Genomic DNA, 15,620 nt, shown 5'->3' with positions numbered 1-15,620 from the left:
CATGATATCAACCTGACTTCCAGAAGGACCCAAGAACAAGGTGTCAGGCAAACTGGAATATTACCTCTGGCCTCCAAGGCTATGATGAGTAGAGAAATAAACACTGAATGTATGGTTTTGGGGGTGATATAGTGGGAAGCATAAGATATACATCTCCTTGGACAAGCTGTGGTATTTAGGCAGGGAGTAGAGGGCATGGTGGTCACTGACCCTGACCACTCTAATGAGTCATAAACCCAGTTATTTTTAGGTTATTGTGGAGACTGAGAGGACAGAGCCTTTGGAGCTGATACTTTATAACTGGTACTTGGTCATTAGGTAGGCCTACTCTTGGGTTATCATTTTTTTTCTGCAGCCTCCTTTGGGGTTATTAATTCCTGGGTGGGGTCTGGTAGACAGAGTACTGGGTTTCCTTGATTCTTTCTGTCCAGTGCAGAACGTGGTGCATTTTTTTTGCCTCCCCATTCTTTGATGCATTTGCAGAATACCCCTTAGCTTATGCATTAACTGGCCATGTAAGCCTTAAATCAATTATGAGGATTTGGTGTGAATCTTGCCATATCCCCACTAGAGGGGGGAGAGGGAGGGAAGGAGGGAGGGAGGGAAGGAGAGAGAGAAGGAAGGAGGGGGGAAGGGAAAGAGGGAAAGAGAGACAGAAACACACAGATTCTGTGTGTGGTTAAGTGGCACCCTGCTTGGCTCCTATGGCCAGCACTGGCTTTTAGTAGCTAAACAGAGAAACTTCTAGAGCAAATGCATTCCTGATACAGATAACATATCCTGAGTAGGTCCAGCCCTATTGGAGCAGCAGCATATAGCAGCAACTTGTACTGTGGGAAAAGAGAAGTATTAAGATAGATTCAGTTCCCTCCCTCTCCCAGACCTGGTGCATTCTAGTATTTAAAGACTGGGAAAGGATGTTGTATCAATTATATATTTTAAAGATTCAGGTTATTTATCTTTTTACTATAGTTTTAGGTTTTTCAAAATTTTGTTATTTAGGGGGCTGGAGATATGGCTCAGTGGTTAAGAGCACTGACAGCTCTTCCAGAGGACCGGGTTCAATTCCCAGCACCCACATGGCAGCTCACAACTGTCTGAAGATCCAGTTGCAGGGGATCTGACACATTTACAACAATGCACATAAAATAGTTAAATAAACCATGAAAATATTTTAAAAAATTTTGTTATTTATAGTTTTATTCATATTTTACTTATATTTATTCACCTTTATCTGACTTTATTTACATCTTCTATATCTGTATTTTAAAACAGCTTACTCTTTTCCTCAGCTTCATTTTTTCTTTAACCTTGCTGCTGCTTCTTTTTTTCCTTTTTCCTATACCATCTTTATTTCATTTATTATCTTTATTCATTTTTTTAGTTTAGGCTTGCCTTGAACTTCCAATCCTCCTTCCTCCCCCTCCCATGTACTGGGCTTACAGGTGTGCACCACCTTTATTAATTATTTGAGACAGGGTCTCACTATGTAAAACTTGCTATAGAGCTTGCTATGTAGACCAGGTTGGTCTGAAACTCAGAGATTTACCTGCCTCTGCCTCTTTAGTGCTGGGATTAAAGGTGTGCACCACCTTTATTAATTATTTGAGACAGGGTCTCACTATGTAAAACTTGCTATAGAGCTTGCTATGTAGACCAGGTTGGTCTGAAACTCAAGAGATTTACCTGCCTCTGCCTCTTTAGTGCTGGGATTAAAGGTGTGCACCACCACCTGGTTCCATCTTAACTTTTAACTCCATAGTTTATTCCACATTTTTGCCACTTTCTTTTCTTTACAAAGATTAAATTTTAATTTCAACTCTGTAGATATGCATGCCTATATGTGGTTATATGTATGCATAATAGTGCAGTGTCTTGGAGCTGGAGTTATAGGCAGCAGCTGTGAGCAACTCAATTCACGCTGGGAACCAAACCTGGGTATTCTAGAAGACTATTATATATTACTAACTACTGATATGTCTCTACAGCCCCACTATTTTCTTTTCTACAGCTACTGGTGATATGGCGGTTTGACTTTTATGTTTCATACTTGCTTTGTTTTGGTGTTATGATGATTAATCACTAATGTCAACTGACAGGGTTTAGCATCATCATGAAAACATTCTGTGGTGGCTTTGAGACTATTTCTAGAAATATTTAGCTGAACAAGGAAGGTTGACTGAATGTTGGTGGAACCATCCTCATTGGTTAGTGAATTAAAAAGGAGAAATTGAGTTGAGCATTCATCTCACTTTCTATTTTCTGACTGCAGACACAATATGACTTGCTGACTCATTCCTCTGACACTGTGCTTTCCTTGCCAGGGTGGACTATACCTTCAAATTGTGAGCCCAAATAAACCTTTCCTTCCTTAATTTGCTGTTGTCAGGTATTTTGTCACAGAAACACATAAAATTAATTAATAGATATGTTTCTGTTACAGCATTTTCTTCTTCTGACTGGTACTGAGGTTGGGCCCTCAAGGGAAGGATGCTCACTTAAAGACCACCATACAAACCCAGAATCTACCCTAATAACAGATGCACAAATTGTAATACAGAAACAGGAAATAAAAAAATCAGGAAGGAAGGAAGGAAGGAAAGAAGGAAAGAAGGAAAGAAGGAAGAAAGGAAAAAGGCAACATAAGCAGATAATATCTACCTGGGACACCCAGGGCCTAATATATGTGTCTTTAGCAGTGTCATGCCATCGGAAGAGTATCTATTTTGTTGTCTTTAATCCTTAACAAATGGATGGTGTCAGAATAAGTTGCTTACAGAGTGTGTTGGCACATACCTTTAATCCTGACACTCAGGAGGCAGAAGCAGGTGAACCTCTGTGAGTTCAAGGCCAGCCTAGCCTATATAGAGTTTTCCAGGACAGCCAGAGGTAAATAGTGAGACTGTCTCAAGAAACAATATATAGTTTACTGTTTACTATAGATGGATTTTTATTTAGCCTGCCAATTCAAAAAAATGACATGGAGACTTATTATAATGAAAGCTAGGCCTATAGATTAGGATTATCTCACAAGCTCTTATAACTTAACCCATTTATATTAATCTACATTTTGCATTGTGGTTTTTTTACCTCTCTTCCACCTTATACCTCTTGTTTCCTCTCTGTATTCTCTAGCATCTCCCCCAAGCCTAGATTCATCTCCTTTTCCTCTCTCTCTGCCCAAAAGTCTTTCCTAACTTCTTCCTGCCTAGCTATTGATCATTCAGTTTTTTATTATACCAATCACAGGAATACATTTTCACACAATATACAAATAACCCACAACAGTTTACAGAAACAATGCCATAAATAGTCTAAATTGCACTACAAAACTCACTTTTGCCACTCTATACTCTTAACATCCACAGTAACTACCAGCTCTTATCTTTCAGCCCTACAATCTGAGAAGAGATGTCACTGAAGTGTAACCTAACTTTCCCCCCTTTTTTTTGTTTTAAAATGGGATGGCCTGACTATATAGTCAAAGCTGGCTTTGAATTCCTCTACCTCCCAAGTGTTGGTATTACAGGCATGTATCACATCATGTCCAGCCCATGTTTACATTTATCTTCCCTTTAAAATGTTTTGATCTCCCAAAGGCAGAGATGATAACAGTCTTAGAACAAGAACAACTTCCATTAACAAATTGTGAAATACGTGAAGAAAAAAAAAACAATGACATGCTTCCCTAGGTGGGTGGAGGAGTGCTCTTTTATGTTGTTATGTGCATGTGTGGAGACTAGAGGTTGATGTCAGATGGCTTCCTTAATTGTTCTCCACTTTACATTTGAAACAAAGTCTGTTTCTGAATGTGAAGCTCACCATTTCAGCTTACTGGCTAGCCAGTTAAGTGATTCCAGGATCTGCTTGCTTCTGCACATCACTCCCAGTGCTGGGATTACAGATGTATGATGCCAAACATTTAGTTTTAAATAGGTGCTGGGGATTCAAATTCAGGTTCTCATGCTTGTGCAGCAAGTACTTAACCACTGAGCTATCTCCTCCACCTTCCTTTTAATCTTAGTATTTCATTTTCCTTATTGTATCACTTTTAACAGTCACTGGAAAAAAAACTTATTTACTAGTTCTCCACTTGAAGATTTTATCTTTTAGAAGTTAATTTCCATCACAATTGAACTCATATTGGCCTAACAGTAAACTCATGCTAGTTTACCAATTTAAATTTTGTATACTTGTAAGTGACTTCAGACAGGCCTTATCTCTCTACCATCAATCCAAGCCACAAATGTTGGATGATTCTATTTAGTTTGGCTAGCCAAATGAATGTCAGAGATTTTTATCAGATAATCAGATTTACTCTAGGGAATAATAATATGGGCATATACAATTACTAGCTGTCCCATTAACATGTATATTTATCTGTTAGGTACTATGCTATGTTTTCTGCCATCTTAAGTAATTACTATTATTGTCTCCAATTACAGATGTGGAAACTGAAGCCCAGAGATGTTAGGTAACTTTTCTAAGCTTACATAATCAGCAAGAAGACCAGGTTTCAAATCCTGTGAGGCTGGCGCCAAAGAGTATATTCCTTCTCTTCTCTCCTCTCCCCTTTCTTCCCTTTCCATCCCCCACTTTCCTGTATCTTTTCTTTCCTTCCATCTTGTGTTTTAAGACAGGGCCTAACTATATGGCCTAAGTTGGCCCTGAATTGGTGGTACTACTGCCCCAGTCTTCCAAATGTTAGGGCTTATAGGTGCATGCTATCATGACCAGCTTCAATTCATAGACACAGTCTCAATTCATAGACTAGGTTAAGCCTCAGGATCTAGATAGAATAGGAACTTCAAAATAAGATATAGAATAGAGAAATTTGGGAAATCTGGCAATTAGAGCAAGTATGTCTAGAAAGCTGGGCAAAATTCAGGGCTTCCTAGACATCTAGCTTGAACCCAGACTAGTGTCTGCTAAAGGATTATCAGAAGCCTTCATGCTCAAAAAGGCTCTTATTTATTTAAATACTGTCTATGGCCGCATTGCAAAGTTGAGTGGCTGTGACAAGAAACTACATGGTCTACGAAGTCTAACATATTTACTATCTTGCTATTTATAGAACAAATTTAACAGTCCTTTCTCTAACCAATAAGGACCCATATAATTTCTTTGATCTTCTTTCCCAAACATTCCATTTTCATCTTGTTGGATTCTTTCTTTTTGATCAAATAGGCCAGGCACACTCTTATCTCATGGTTTTTTCAATGGCTGTTTCCTCTACCTGGAACACTTTCATCCTAAACATCTACATAGTTTTTTTGTCTTGCACTGAAGTCTTTGTTCAAATGTTACCTCCATAGTTAGTCCTACTCTAACCTTCAGCATAAACTTGTAACTCACACTCCCTGCATCACACTTCCCAACTTCTTACTGACCTCCAGTCTTTTCCACAGCAGGTATTACCTTCTAACATTTTATTTAACATCTATTGCTGTCTACTTTTACAAACTAAAATATAAACTCCACAGTTGTAGACCCAAAGTAAACCCTAGTATACAATTAGGCATATACATTTGTTGAGCGTATTAAATTCCTTATACTAAAGTTTGTGATAAGGATGTAGTTCAGTGGTATAGCATTTGCTCAGCATACTTAAGATCTTGAGATTAATCCCTAGCATCACAGAAAAATAAAAATGCGTATTATCAGCATAGACACCAAGAGAAACAATTAATAAATGGGACCTCCTGAAACTGAAAAGATTCTGTAAAGCAAAGGACGCAGTCAACAAGATAAAATGGCAGCCTACAGAATGGGAAAAGATCTTCACCAACCTCACATCACACAGAAGACTGATCTTCAAAATATGCACTTAAATCAAGAAATTGGTCATCAAAATAACAAATAATCCTATAAAAAAATGGGGCACAGACCTAAACAGAGAACTCTCAACAGAGGAATCTAAAATGGGTGAAAGACACTTAAGGAAATGTTCAGCATCCTTAGCCATCAGAGAAATGTAAATCAAAACAACTCTAAGATTCCATCTTACACCTGTAAGAATGGCCAAGATCAAAACCACTGATGACAACTTATGCTGGAGAGATTATGGGTAAAGGTGCTGCGGGAGTACCTTCCACTCCTTCAGCCAAAAGTGGCTGAAGTACGAGCCCACGGTGCTGTGGGAGCGCCTTCCGCTCAGTCAGCCAATAGCCGCTGAAATACCAGTCCACTGGGGCGTGGTATATTTCTCTTTAAAAAAAGAGCAGCAAGCCTCAGCTTGGCCTCTTGGTTCCGGCGCTTGGTTCTGGCTCCTCCTCCAGCGACTAGGCTCCTTTCTTGACGGTTTATGTGTATGTAAGTTTTATCCCCCAAAATAAATACCCCTTTAAAACCTAACTGGTGTGGGATTGATTCGCTAATAAAAGGGAACACTCCTGCATTGCTGGTGGGAGTGCAAGCCTGTACAGCCCCTTTGGCTATCAGTATGGTGATTTCTCAGAAAATTAGGATACAGCCTACTTCAAGATCCAGTAATACCACTTTTGGGTATATACCCAAAGGATGCTCAATCATGCCACAAGGATATGTGCTCAACTATGTTTATAGCAGCATTGTTTGTCATAGCCAGAACCTGGAAACAACCTAAATGCCCCTCGACTGAAGAATGGATAAGGAAAATGTGATACATTTATGCAATGGAGTACTTCACAGTAGAAAAAAATAATGACATCTTAAAATCTACAGGCAAATGGATGGAGCTAGAAAACATCATATTGAGTGATGTAACCTAGACCCAGAAAATCAATTATCATATGTACTTACTCATAAGTGGTTTTTAAACATAAAAGTAAAGCAAGCCAGCCTGCATTTTACAATCCCAGAAAACCTAGACAACAATGAGGACCCTAAGTGAGACATACATGGATCTAATCTACACGGGAAGCAGAAAAAGACATCTCCTGAGTAAATTGGGAGCATGGGGACCTTGGGAGAGGGTTGAGGGGGAGGGGAGAGGAAGCAAGGGGAGCAGAGAAAAATGTAGAGCTCAATAAAAATCAATAAAAAGTGTAATCTTTTCTAAAAAATGCATAATAGCCTCAAATTAGTAAGAGTTCTCTAAAACCAAGAATCTGATCTTTAAGAAATAAAACTAAAAACCATTGGTCTGCAGACCAAAAAACCCTTTAGAATGTTCCATCTACTCATCTGTTTATCCATTAGCCACCCATTAATCTAGTATTTACTGTATGTCTAACCATGTTAAAGTGTGGGGAAAGTGTAAAACAAAACTAGGGAAAATAAAACCCATAGATGAACAATATAATAGAATACAGAATGTGGAGCCTAAGGCTGCATGCAAACTCAGATCTGCAAAGGTTAAGGCCAATGTTTTTTTTCCTATGTTACTAATTACTGACTGCATCAAAATAATCTTTAACAGCAAAATAGTGGGAAATGTGGGTACCATAATGAGGAGAATAGGTAATTTTTTGAATACAAATTCAATCTCCACTGTAAAATTATTAAATAATGCACATAGAAAATATTATTTTAATGGAATATATGTATTATAAATTAATTTGATACAAGGAAACATATATGCATTTATTTAATGAACCCTAAATGAATACTAATGGTGGAATGGTGTATCATCTTAGCCTTTAAGAGGCTCATATCTGGAGAGCAAATAGGAAAGAACTTAAACAAACAGACAATGTGTTAGGTTAGTGGCTTAGGGTTTCTACTGCTATGATAAAACACCAATACCAGGCCTGGCATAGTGGTCCATGCACAATCCCAGCACTTGGGAGGCAGAAATGTGAGGATCTCTGTGAGTTTGAGGCCAGCCTTGTCTACAAAGCGAGTTCCAGGACAGTAAGATCTGTTATGCAGAGAGCGCCTATTTCTAAAAACAAAAAACCAGGAAAAACAAAATAACAAACATTCTCACAAAAACCAAAAATCCACCATAACCAAAAGTATCTTGGGGGAGAAAAGGATTTATTTCATCTTACAACTTGAATAACCCAGGGAAGTCAGGACAGAAAGTCAAGGCAGGAAATGATGCAGAGGCCCTGGAAGAGATCTGCCTTGCTTCTTATGGCTTGTTCAAACTGCTTTCTTACAGTACTCAAGACTAGACTGGGAGTGGCAGCTCCCCCCACACACAAGGTGGGCTGGAACCTCTCATAGCAGTCATCAAACAAGAAAATGCATCACAGGCTAGTTTACATGCCAATCTATTTATGGACATTTTCTCAGTTGAGTCATTTCCAAAATAACCCTCGCTTGTGTTGAATTGACATAATACTAGACAGCAAAGTCCATAAATAATAGGGGGACATTTTCCCTTTATAAATACTAAAATGTTATAGCTAAGATAAATAAAATCAGCCAAAAGAAATTTTTAACAAACATGACAAGTGCTCATATTTGTTAGATGACAAGTCTGCAACCTGTCATGCTAAGCAACAATGAACACCTAGAGTCATTGTCTTAAGTTATGACATTACAGAGACTTCTTTCTCTGAAGGTGTACAGGAAAATCTAATTTCAACCGTCTGCAGCTTACACACAGTAAGACTATGGAATGGAAGGTCAGTCCTTCCTTCCCACTTACAAGCAGTACCACCTTAGTATGTTTGGAACAGAAAGTGAAGTGATACTGTACCTCAGATACTTTAGAAAACATTACTTGTACTGCCACGTGCAACATAGAAGCCTATGAGAATGATTTTCAAAACTAGTCACCAGACTACCTATTCAAATATACCTTTCCACACCCAAATGTTTATAGAGCCATCTATTTAATCATTCTGGATCTTAAATTAACAATGAATTTACTGAACATGGACTTACAGCTTACAGTTATAGGCTTATAGCTTTAGAGTTATAGCTTATTCCTACTAAGAATGAAATCACTCAGCTTCAGAGTTCAGTTAATTCATGAGCTCTGACACAAAAAATACTCATAAATACCACTACGAGTATTATTTTGAGAAAGGGTCTCACTATGTTTTTTCAGGTTGGCCTTGAACTCCTGAACTGAAATGATTCTTCTGTCTCAATTTCCTGAGTAGCTGGGCCTAAGGTGTGTATCACTATGCCCACAACCAATATGAATGTTGAAAAGGAACAGACCAAGGGTCAGAAAGTTGGCTTAGTGGTTAAAACCATTTATTGCTCTTTCATAGGATCCAAGTTCCCAGCTATGCTAAATGGTTCACAACCTGTAAATCCAGTTCCAGGAGCTCCAACACTCTCTTCTGGCCTCTGGGGGTACCCACACACATACACATAAATAAAAATAAATCTTTGAACAACAACAACAAAACACGCTGAATAGCCCGGAAGCAACATCTGAAAAGATTTCCACACATGGTCTGTGGAATGACATCATCCTGCACATGAAAGGGTCTTGGTTTTAGATCATTCCACCACTTCTCAGGGCACTTACCTGAATACAAGCCCCTGTCTTTAATTTGCACAGGCTGCAAACTAAGGCCCACCGGCTAGGTGGAATATGGGAGATTTTTGTGATAGGTTCCATTCTCTCAGGACAAGCAATGCTGACCTACAAATAAAATATCATCATAAGGCAGAAGCACCAGGGCATCTCAGAAGTACTTTTCACAAACTATAAATGATGTTATATGAAGTTGAGAACATTAAAACAATGAGGTAAGCCATATCTTCCAAGGTTAGTATGAAATTAAGAATAAACAAAACAGATCTCTTTTCATTGCTCAGTCTTTCAGTTACTTCTAGCAATGTAAACAATTCATATATGTGATGAGAGTGCACGAGTGTAGACTAGGTAGGCATGGTTACCTTAAAGAATCAAGATATATCCATCTTTACTTAGGAACCAAAGAAAGCTACTAAGGAAAGGAAATAAAGTTTAGAAAATCTAGTATCTGTCTTATGTTAGAGTACCACATGCCTTGCTATTTCATTTAATCAACTAAATATAAAGACAGGCGGTGACAGATCTTTATATTTGGTTCACAAAGCAGGATAATATTGTTTGAAAGTAGCAGCAAATTTATGTAATGAAGAGACTGCAGCATGTAATTAGAAAGAATGAGGATGATATCACTTCTAAACCCCAATCTTTAAAACTATGTAACTATTATCAGCTTACCCTACTCTCTCAGCCAAAGTAGCTTCAAAGTGAAATTAAGTCTTTGGGGATGCTGAAAGGAAAGGGATACTTTAAAAAAAGATGAAAAAAATCTTTTCCATCTGGAAACAAAGGGTCATGTAATTACTGCTAAAAATGTGTTCTTGTTTTTCTTTTATAACTTTATACATTTTAAAAGAAATAAACTGTTTTCTAAATATTTATCCTATTTGTATGTATATTTTGCCTGCATGCATATATATGTGCACCACATGTATGCCTGGTGCCATGGATCCCCTGCAACTGGAGTTACAGATAGTTCTGAGCTGCCATATGGGTGCTTGGACTTGAACCCGGGTCTTCTACAGCCACAGCCAGTGCTCCTAACCACTGAGCCATTTCTCCAGACTCAAGAAATAAACTTTTATAATTATTATTTTTTGTTTTATTTTGTGTGTATGAGTGTTTTGCCTATATGCATGTCTGTACACCATATGCATGTAGTGTCCACAAAGGTCAGAAACAAAGTATTGGATTCTCTGGGAATGGAGTTACAAATGGTTATAAGCCACTATATGGGTGCTGGGATTTGAACCTAGGTCTTCTGGAAAAGTAGCCAATGCTCTTAATCCCTGGACCATCTCTCTAGCACCAGAAAGAAAAACAGGTTTTAAACAGTGAATAACTATCAAACTAAGATGATTCATCTAGTACAAGTTTTATCCAGATCAGGAAAGAGAGATCTTTAATAATCCAAAATCTAGAAATCAAGAATTAGAAGCCCTTTATCATAAAGGGATGTTGGATTTTGTCAAATGCTTTTTCAGCATCTAATGAGATGATCATATGGTTTTTCTTTCAGTTTATTTATATGATGGATTACATTGATGGATTTGCGTATGTTGAACCAGCCCTGCATCTCTGGAATGAAGCCTACTTGATCATAATGGATAATTTTTCTAATGTGTTCTTGGATTTGGTTTGCCAGTATTTTATTGAGAATTGGCAACACCACACCACACCGAGGGCTAATTTCCAAAATATATAAAGAACTCAAGAAACTAGACATCAAAAAAAAAAAAAAAGAAAGAAAGAAAAAAAAGAAAACGCTTTACTGAGTCAGGTAAGCCAGACCCAAAAAGAGGAATATGGTATGTATTCACTCATAAGTGGATTCTAGCCATAATTAAAGATCCTTGAGCCTATTATTCGAGATCCTAGAGAAGCTAAATAAGAAGGTGAACCTGAAGAAAATCATGTACTTATCCTCCTGGAGATTGGAAATAGACAAGAGTCCCAGGTAACCTCGGGTGCATGGGGGTGGGTGGGAGGGTTATTGGAAGGGGAGAGGGTTAGAGAGAAGGGAGTAGGGGAGGAATGGGGAAAACTCGGGGGACTGAGATGGGGGAGGGAGGAAGGATGGATATGGGATCAGGGAAGAATATATCTCAACTAAGGGAGTCATTTTAGGGTTTACAAGAGACTTGATTATAAATGGGATCCCAGGTCCAAGAAGAGATCCCCAGATTGTTCTCTGGACAGAGGAGAGGGTGCCTGAACCGGCCTTGGCCTATAACCATACTGATGAAGATTTTGCTTATCACCATAGTTCCTTCATCCGATGATGGATAGCGATACAGACGGAGACCCACATTGGAGCACCGGACTGAGCCCCCCATGGTCCAAATGAGGGGCAGAAGGAGGAAGAACATGAAAAAAATCTCAGGACCACGAGGGGTGCGATCACTCACTGATACAAGGGGACTGATCTAATGAGAGTTCACCAAGGCCAGTTGGACTGGGACTGAACGAGCACGTGATCCAACCAGATTTTCTGAATGTGGCCGGATTCTCTGAATGTGGCTGGCCCGGAGCCTTTCTGAAAAGCCACTGACAATGACACTGGGACTTGTTTCCTCTGCATATACTGGATTTTTGGGATCCAGTCTGGTTGGATACTCACCTGCCTGGACCTGGAAGGAGGGGGGAGGAACTTGAACTTCCCACAGGGCTGGAAGCCCTGACTGCTCTTAGGGATGGAGAGGGAGGAGGAGGGGGAGTGGGGGAGTGGGAGGGTGTTGGGAGGAGGGGTGGAAATAGAAACTTTCATAATTTAATAAACTTTGAAAAAAAAGAATTAGAAGCCCTAATAGAAGGTTAATATCTGTTAAAGTTTTTTTTTTTCTTTCAGAACAGGGTTTCTCTGTGTAACAATTCTAGTTGTCCTGGCACTCACTCTGTAGACCAGGCTGGCCTTGAACTCACAGAGATCCACCTGCCTCTGCCTCCCAAGTACTAGGATTAAAGGCGTGAGCCACTACTGACTGGCTAAAAGTTTTAGTATTTTTATTTTTGAGATGGCATCTATGTAACTCAGGGTGGCCCTTAACTCATGACCTTCTTATTCCAGCCTTTTGAGTGTTAGGATTATAGGTGATTTGTTTTACTTTTATGTGTGTGGTACTAGGGATCATGTCCAGGCTTTTGCACATGCTAAGCAAGTGCTCTACCTCCGAGCTACATTCCCTAGCTCTTGTTTTTTTCTCTGTTTGAGAAAAGGTCTCACTATAGCTTAGGTACTCTTGAGTTTACCATGCAGCCCAGGCTTTGAACTTTTGACTTTCCTGCCTTTCCAACCAAAGATGAAGGTTTACAGGCATATGTACCAGGACAGGCTTCAACCTTTTTTAATTTAATTTTTTGGTACTAGAGAGCTGCTTTGTTCATATTAGGCAAATACTCTACCACTAGCTACAGCCTAGCCCAAATCTGTGGGTTTTGTTTGTTTGTTTGTATATTTACAGGGTCTAAGTATGTAGGTTGGCTTTGAGCTCACTAGACAGTTCCAAGCTGGCTTCTAGATCTTAATCTCCCAAGTATAGGGATAAAAGGAATGTACTACCATGCTTAGTTTAGAAGCCATGTTTTAATTAAGTTAATGAACAATATCAGAATGAATAAACAGTATATCCATAAAATGGTAAACTACCTAGCAATGTAAATTGATGAACTACTGATACATATTACAACATGGAGTGCTAGCCAGACAGAAAATAATACTTACTGTATGAATTCCTTTTACATGAAACTTAAAAATATATAAAACTTATCTATAGCTGATCAAAATCAAAATGGTTATTATTCCCAGGAAACAAGGGGATATGAGGGAGCCTTCCAGAATGCTATTAGTATAGTTCTGTGGCATTTCATGTCTTAGACTGATTTGTGGCTATAGGTATTTTTGTTTGTTTGTTTTTTGAGACAGGGTTTCTCTGTAGCTTTGGGACCTGTTCTAGAACTAGCTCTGTAGACCAGGCTGGCCTCGAACTCATAAAGATCTGCCTGCCTCTGCCTCCCGAGTGCTGGGATTAAAGGTGTAAACCACCACTGCCTGGCTGGGGCTACAGGTATTTTAAAGTAAGGTAAAGGTTACTTGAAAAATGTTTCTCACACTTTGTCTTTTTTTTAAAAGTAGTTTGCTTATTTTAAAAATAGTAAATAGTTTAAAAATATTTGTTTATGAAAATATTACTATATGTGTATATGTCTACAGGTATCTCTGGAGACCACAGGTCATCAATTCCCTGGGAAGCAGAATTAAAGGCAGTCAGTTGTGAACTGCTTGACATGGTACTGGAGCTGAACTCAGATCCTCTATAAGAGCACTGTGAGCTCCTAACAGCTATGCCATCTCCATCTCCCACACTCTGGTCTTTTATGTCTCTTCTCTCAAACAAATTTATCAAACACCACTGGAAGTACCACTCACAAATACATAACTTTGGGCTAAAATGCACACTTGTGTCCAAGAAGATCTGAGGTAGCACAGAAATCTCAGAAATATAGGTGAACAGGAAGCATTTCCATGACAAGTATCTGTCTGTCTAAACATCATGGGAAGTAGGGCAACCTGGAGTAAATGCTCCCAGATTCAGATGGTTTCTTACTTCTGGAATCCACAGGGCACAACTGACATGGGCCCATTTAGTCCCTGTCCTAGTGGTCTTCATGGCTCCACCTTTCTTAGGACACAAAACACATTGTGGATAAATGCCCAGGACACAGGAACGGCACAGCCAGCTGCCTTCTGGAATCTTAAGGATGCCATAGCAAGCCTGTAGGCATGAGGAAGAGAGGGAAGAATGGTCAGTGTATCTGTATTAGCACTAACACCAATTTTGACACAGTTAAGAAAATATTCTCTGTTTTGGGGATAAAGACAAATCTAGCTGAAGAAGTTCATATCTGGGATTTAGCAATTTTTAAACACTAAAAACCAATGTAGCAGCATCTAAACTAAGATTAGCATGCCTATCTATGAGAACTAACTTGAAGGAAGATAGAAAAAGACAAGGTGGAGATTCATCCCAAAGTTAGCCAATTATTAACAGAGAGTTGGGTTACAGACATTTTTATTTAAAAAAAATATTGAAAATGGATTTTTTTTCCTGTTTTCCAAATTGTCTTCAATGTTTATATATTGTAACAGGTCATCAAATCAGTACTGGAGTAACTTCAACATGTCATGTACTATTGTGATCAAGAAAAAAGGCGATCAAAAATAGTGAACTATATGAATACAAATCAGCTAATGTTTATAAAGAGTCCAATATGACCTGGTATGTAAAAAACATTCAGCAAATTGCAGAAATTATTTGTTTAGGTTGAACCAGGAGACTTGTGAATTGAATCACAATGATCCATAATAAGTTCGGAGAGCCTTTTTAATTCTTTATGTAATGATATTGGAAAATATATGAACAACTCAGGGAGGTGGAAGATTACTTGAAATTATTCTAGATCCCCCATCTTCAATTCTGTTCAGTTCCCCTCTTAATTGCTCTAATCTATTTCTGAAGAAAATCAGGTGCCTCTAGGTTCTTCACATGGCTAAATATACAGAATATCAACTGATTCACCCTAGCAGTTCCAAAATTTGTGGGTTCTAAGAGATTCACCCTTAGGTGCGATTCATTAAGAGTTACTATCATCCATTTCCAATCTCCTTTCCACTTCATACCATGCTTTCTTTTCCACCTTTCAGACCAATTCCTGGACTTTTATTACCCACTTACTTTCATCCATTGGTCCCTGGTACTTGCTTCTTACACTGAGGCTGAACTTCCTTTCCATACCCATCCTCACTACTACTGCTCCATTCAACTCCTTGTCACATTATTTTAGGATAGATTTATTTCTAAATTTGTTTATTCATTCTTCACACCTTTAACCCTTACTCTATTAAGTTATTAGATTATTCTCAGTAAAATCAAGCACAGCAGTAAATCCTCCAGGGATTTCTCCCATTCTTATCTCATTTGCCCACCATCACCTAAATTAGGTGTTGGTTACTACTTGTTAGACCTGTTTTATAAGGTTAATACACAGAGAATGTTTTTTCACATTTTTAATGAGTTGTAAGAGGAAAAGGAAAAAACACACAATAGAGACCACATGTAGCTGGAAAAGTCTAAAGTATTTCTGACCTTTTAAATAGATTTGCTGTTCTCTGATCTGAAGTTTGTAACCTCCTCTCACC

The 15,620-nt window shown here is 38.6% G+C and overlaps 1 protein-coding gene across 4 annotated transcripts in view; it reads right to left on the bottom strand.

The window, feature by feature from the left end:
• Positions 1-15,620, bottom strand: part of Jade3 (jade family PHD finger 3) — a 149,709-nt gene that overhangs the window by 14,852 nt on the left and 119,237 nt on the right. For all 4 annotated transcript variants that reach the window (XM_085684613.2, XM_085684614.2, XM_048461457.3 and 1 more), the window contains 2 exons: positions 14,029-14,196; positions 9,416-9,532 (listed from right to left, as the gene is read on the bottom strand). In XM_085684613.2, coding sequence (XP_085540739.1) covers positions 9,416-9,532; positions 14,029-14,196 — 285 coding nt within the window. The remainder of the gene's footprint in view (positions 1-9,415; positions 9,533-14,028; positions 14,197-15,620) is intronic.

Source organism: Myodes glareolus, chromosome X (assembly GCF_982192425.1).
Source record: "Myodes glareolus chromosome X, mMyoGla1.1, whole genome shotgun sequence".
Classification (NCBI taxonomy): Eukaryota; Metazoa; Chordata; class Mammalia; order Rodentia; family Cricetidae; genus Myodes; species Myodes glareolus.
The sequence above is the reverse complement of the archived record's forward strand: the minus strand, read 5'-3'. Positions and strand labels throughout refer to the sequence as shown.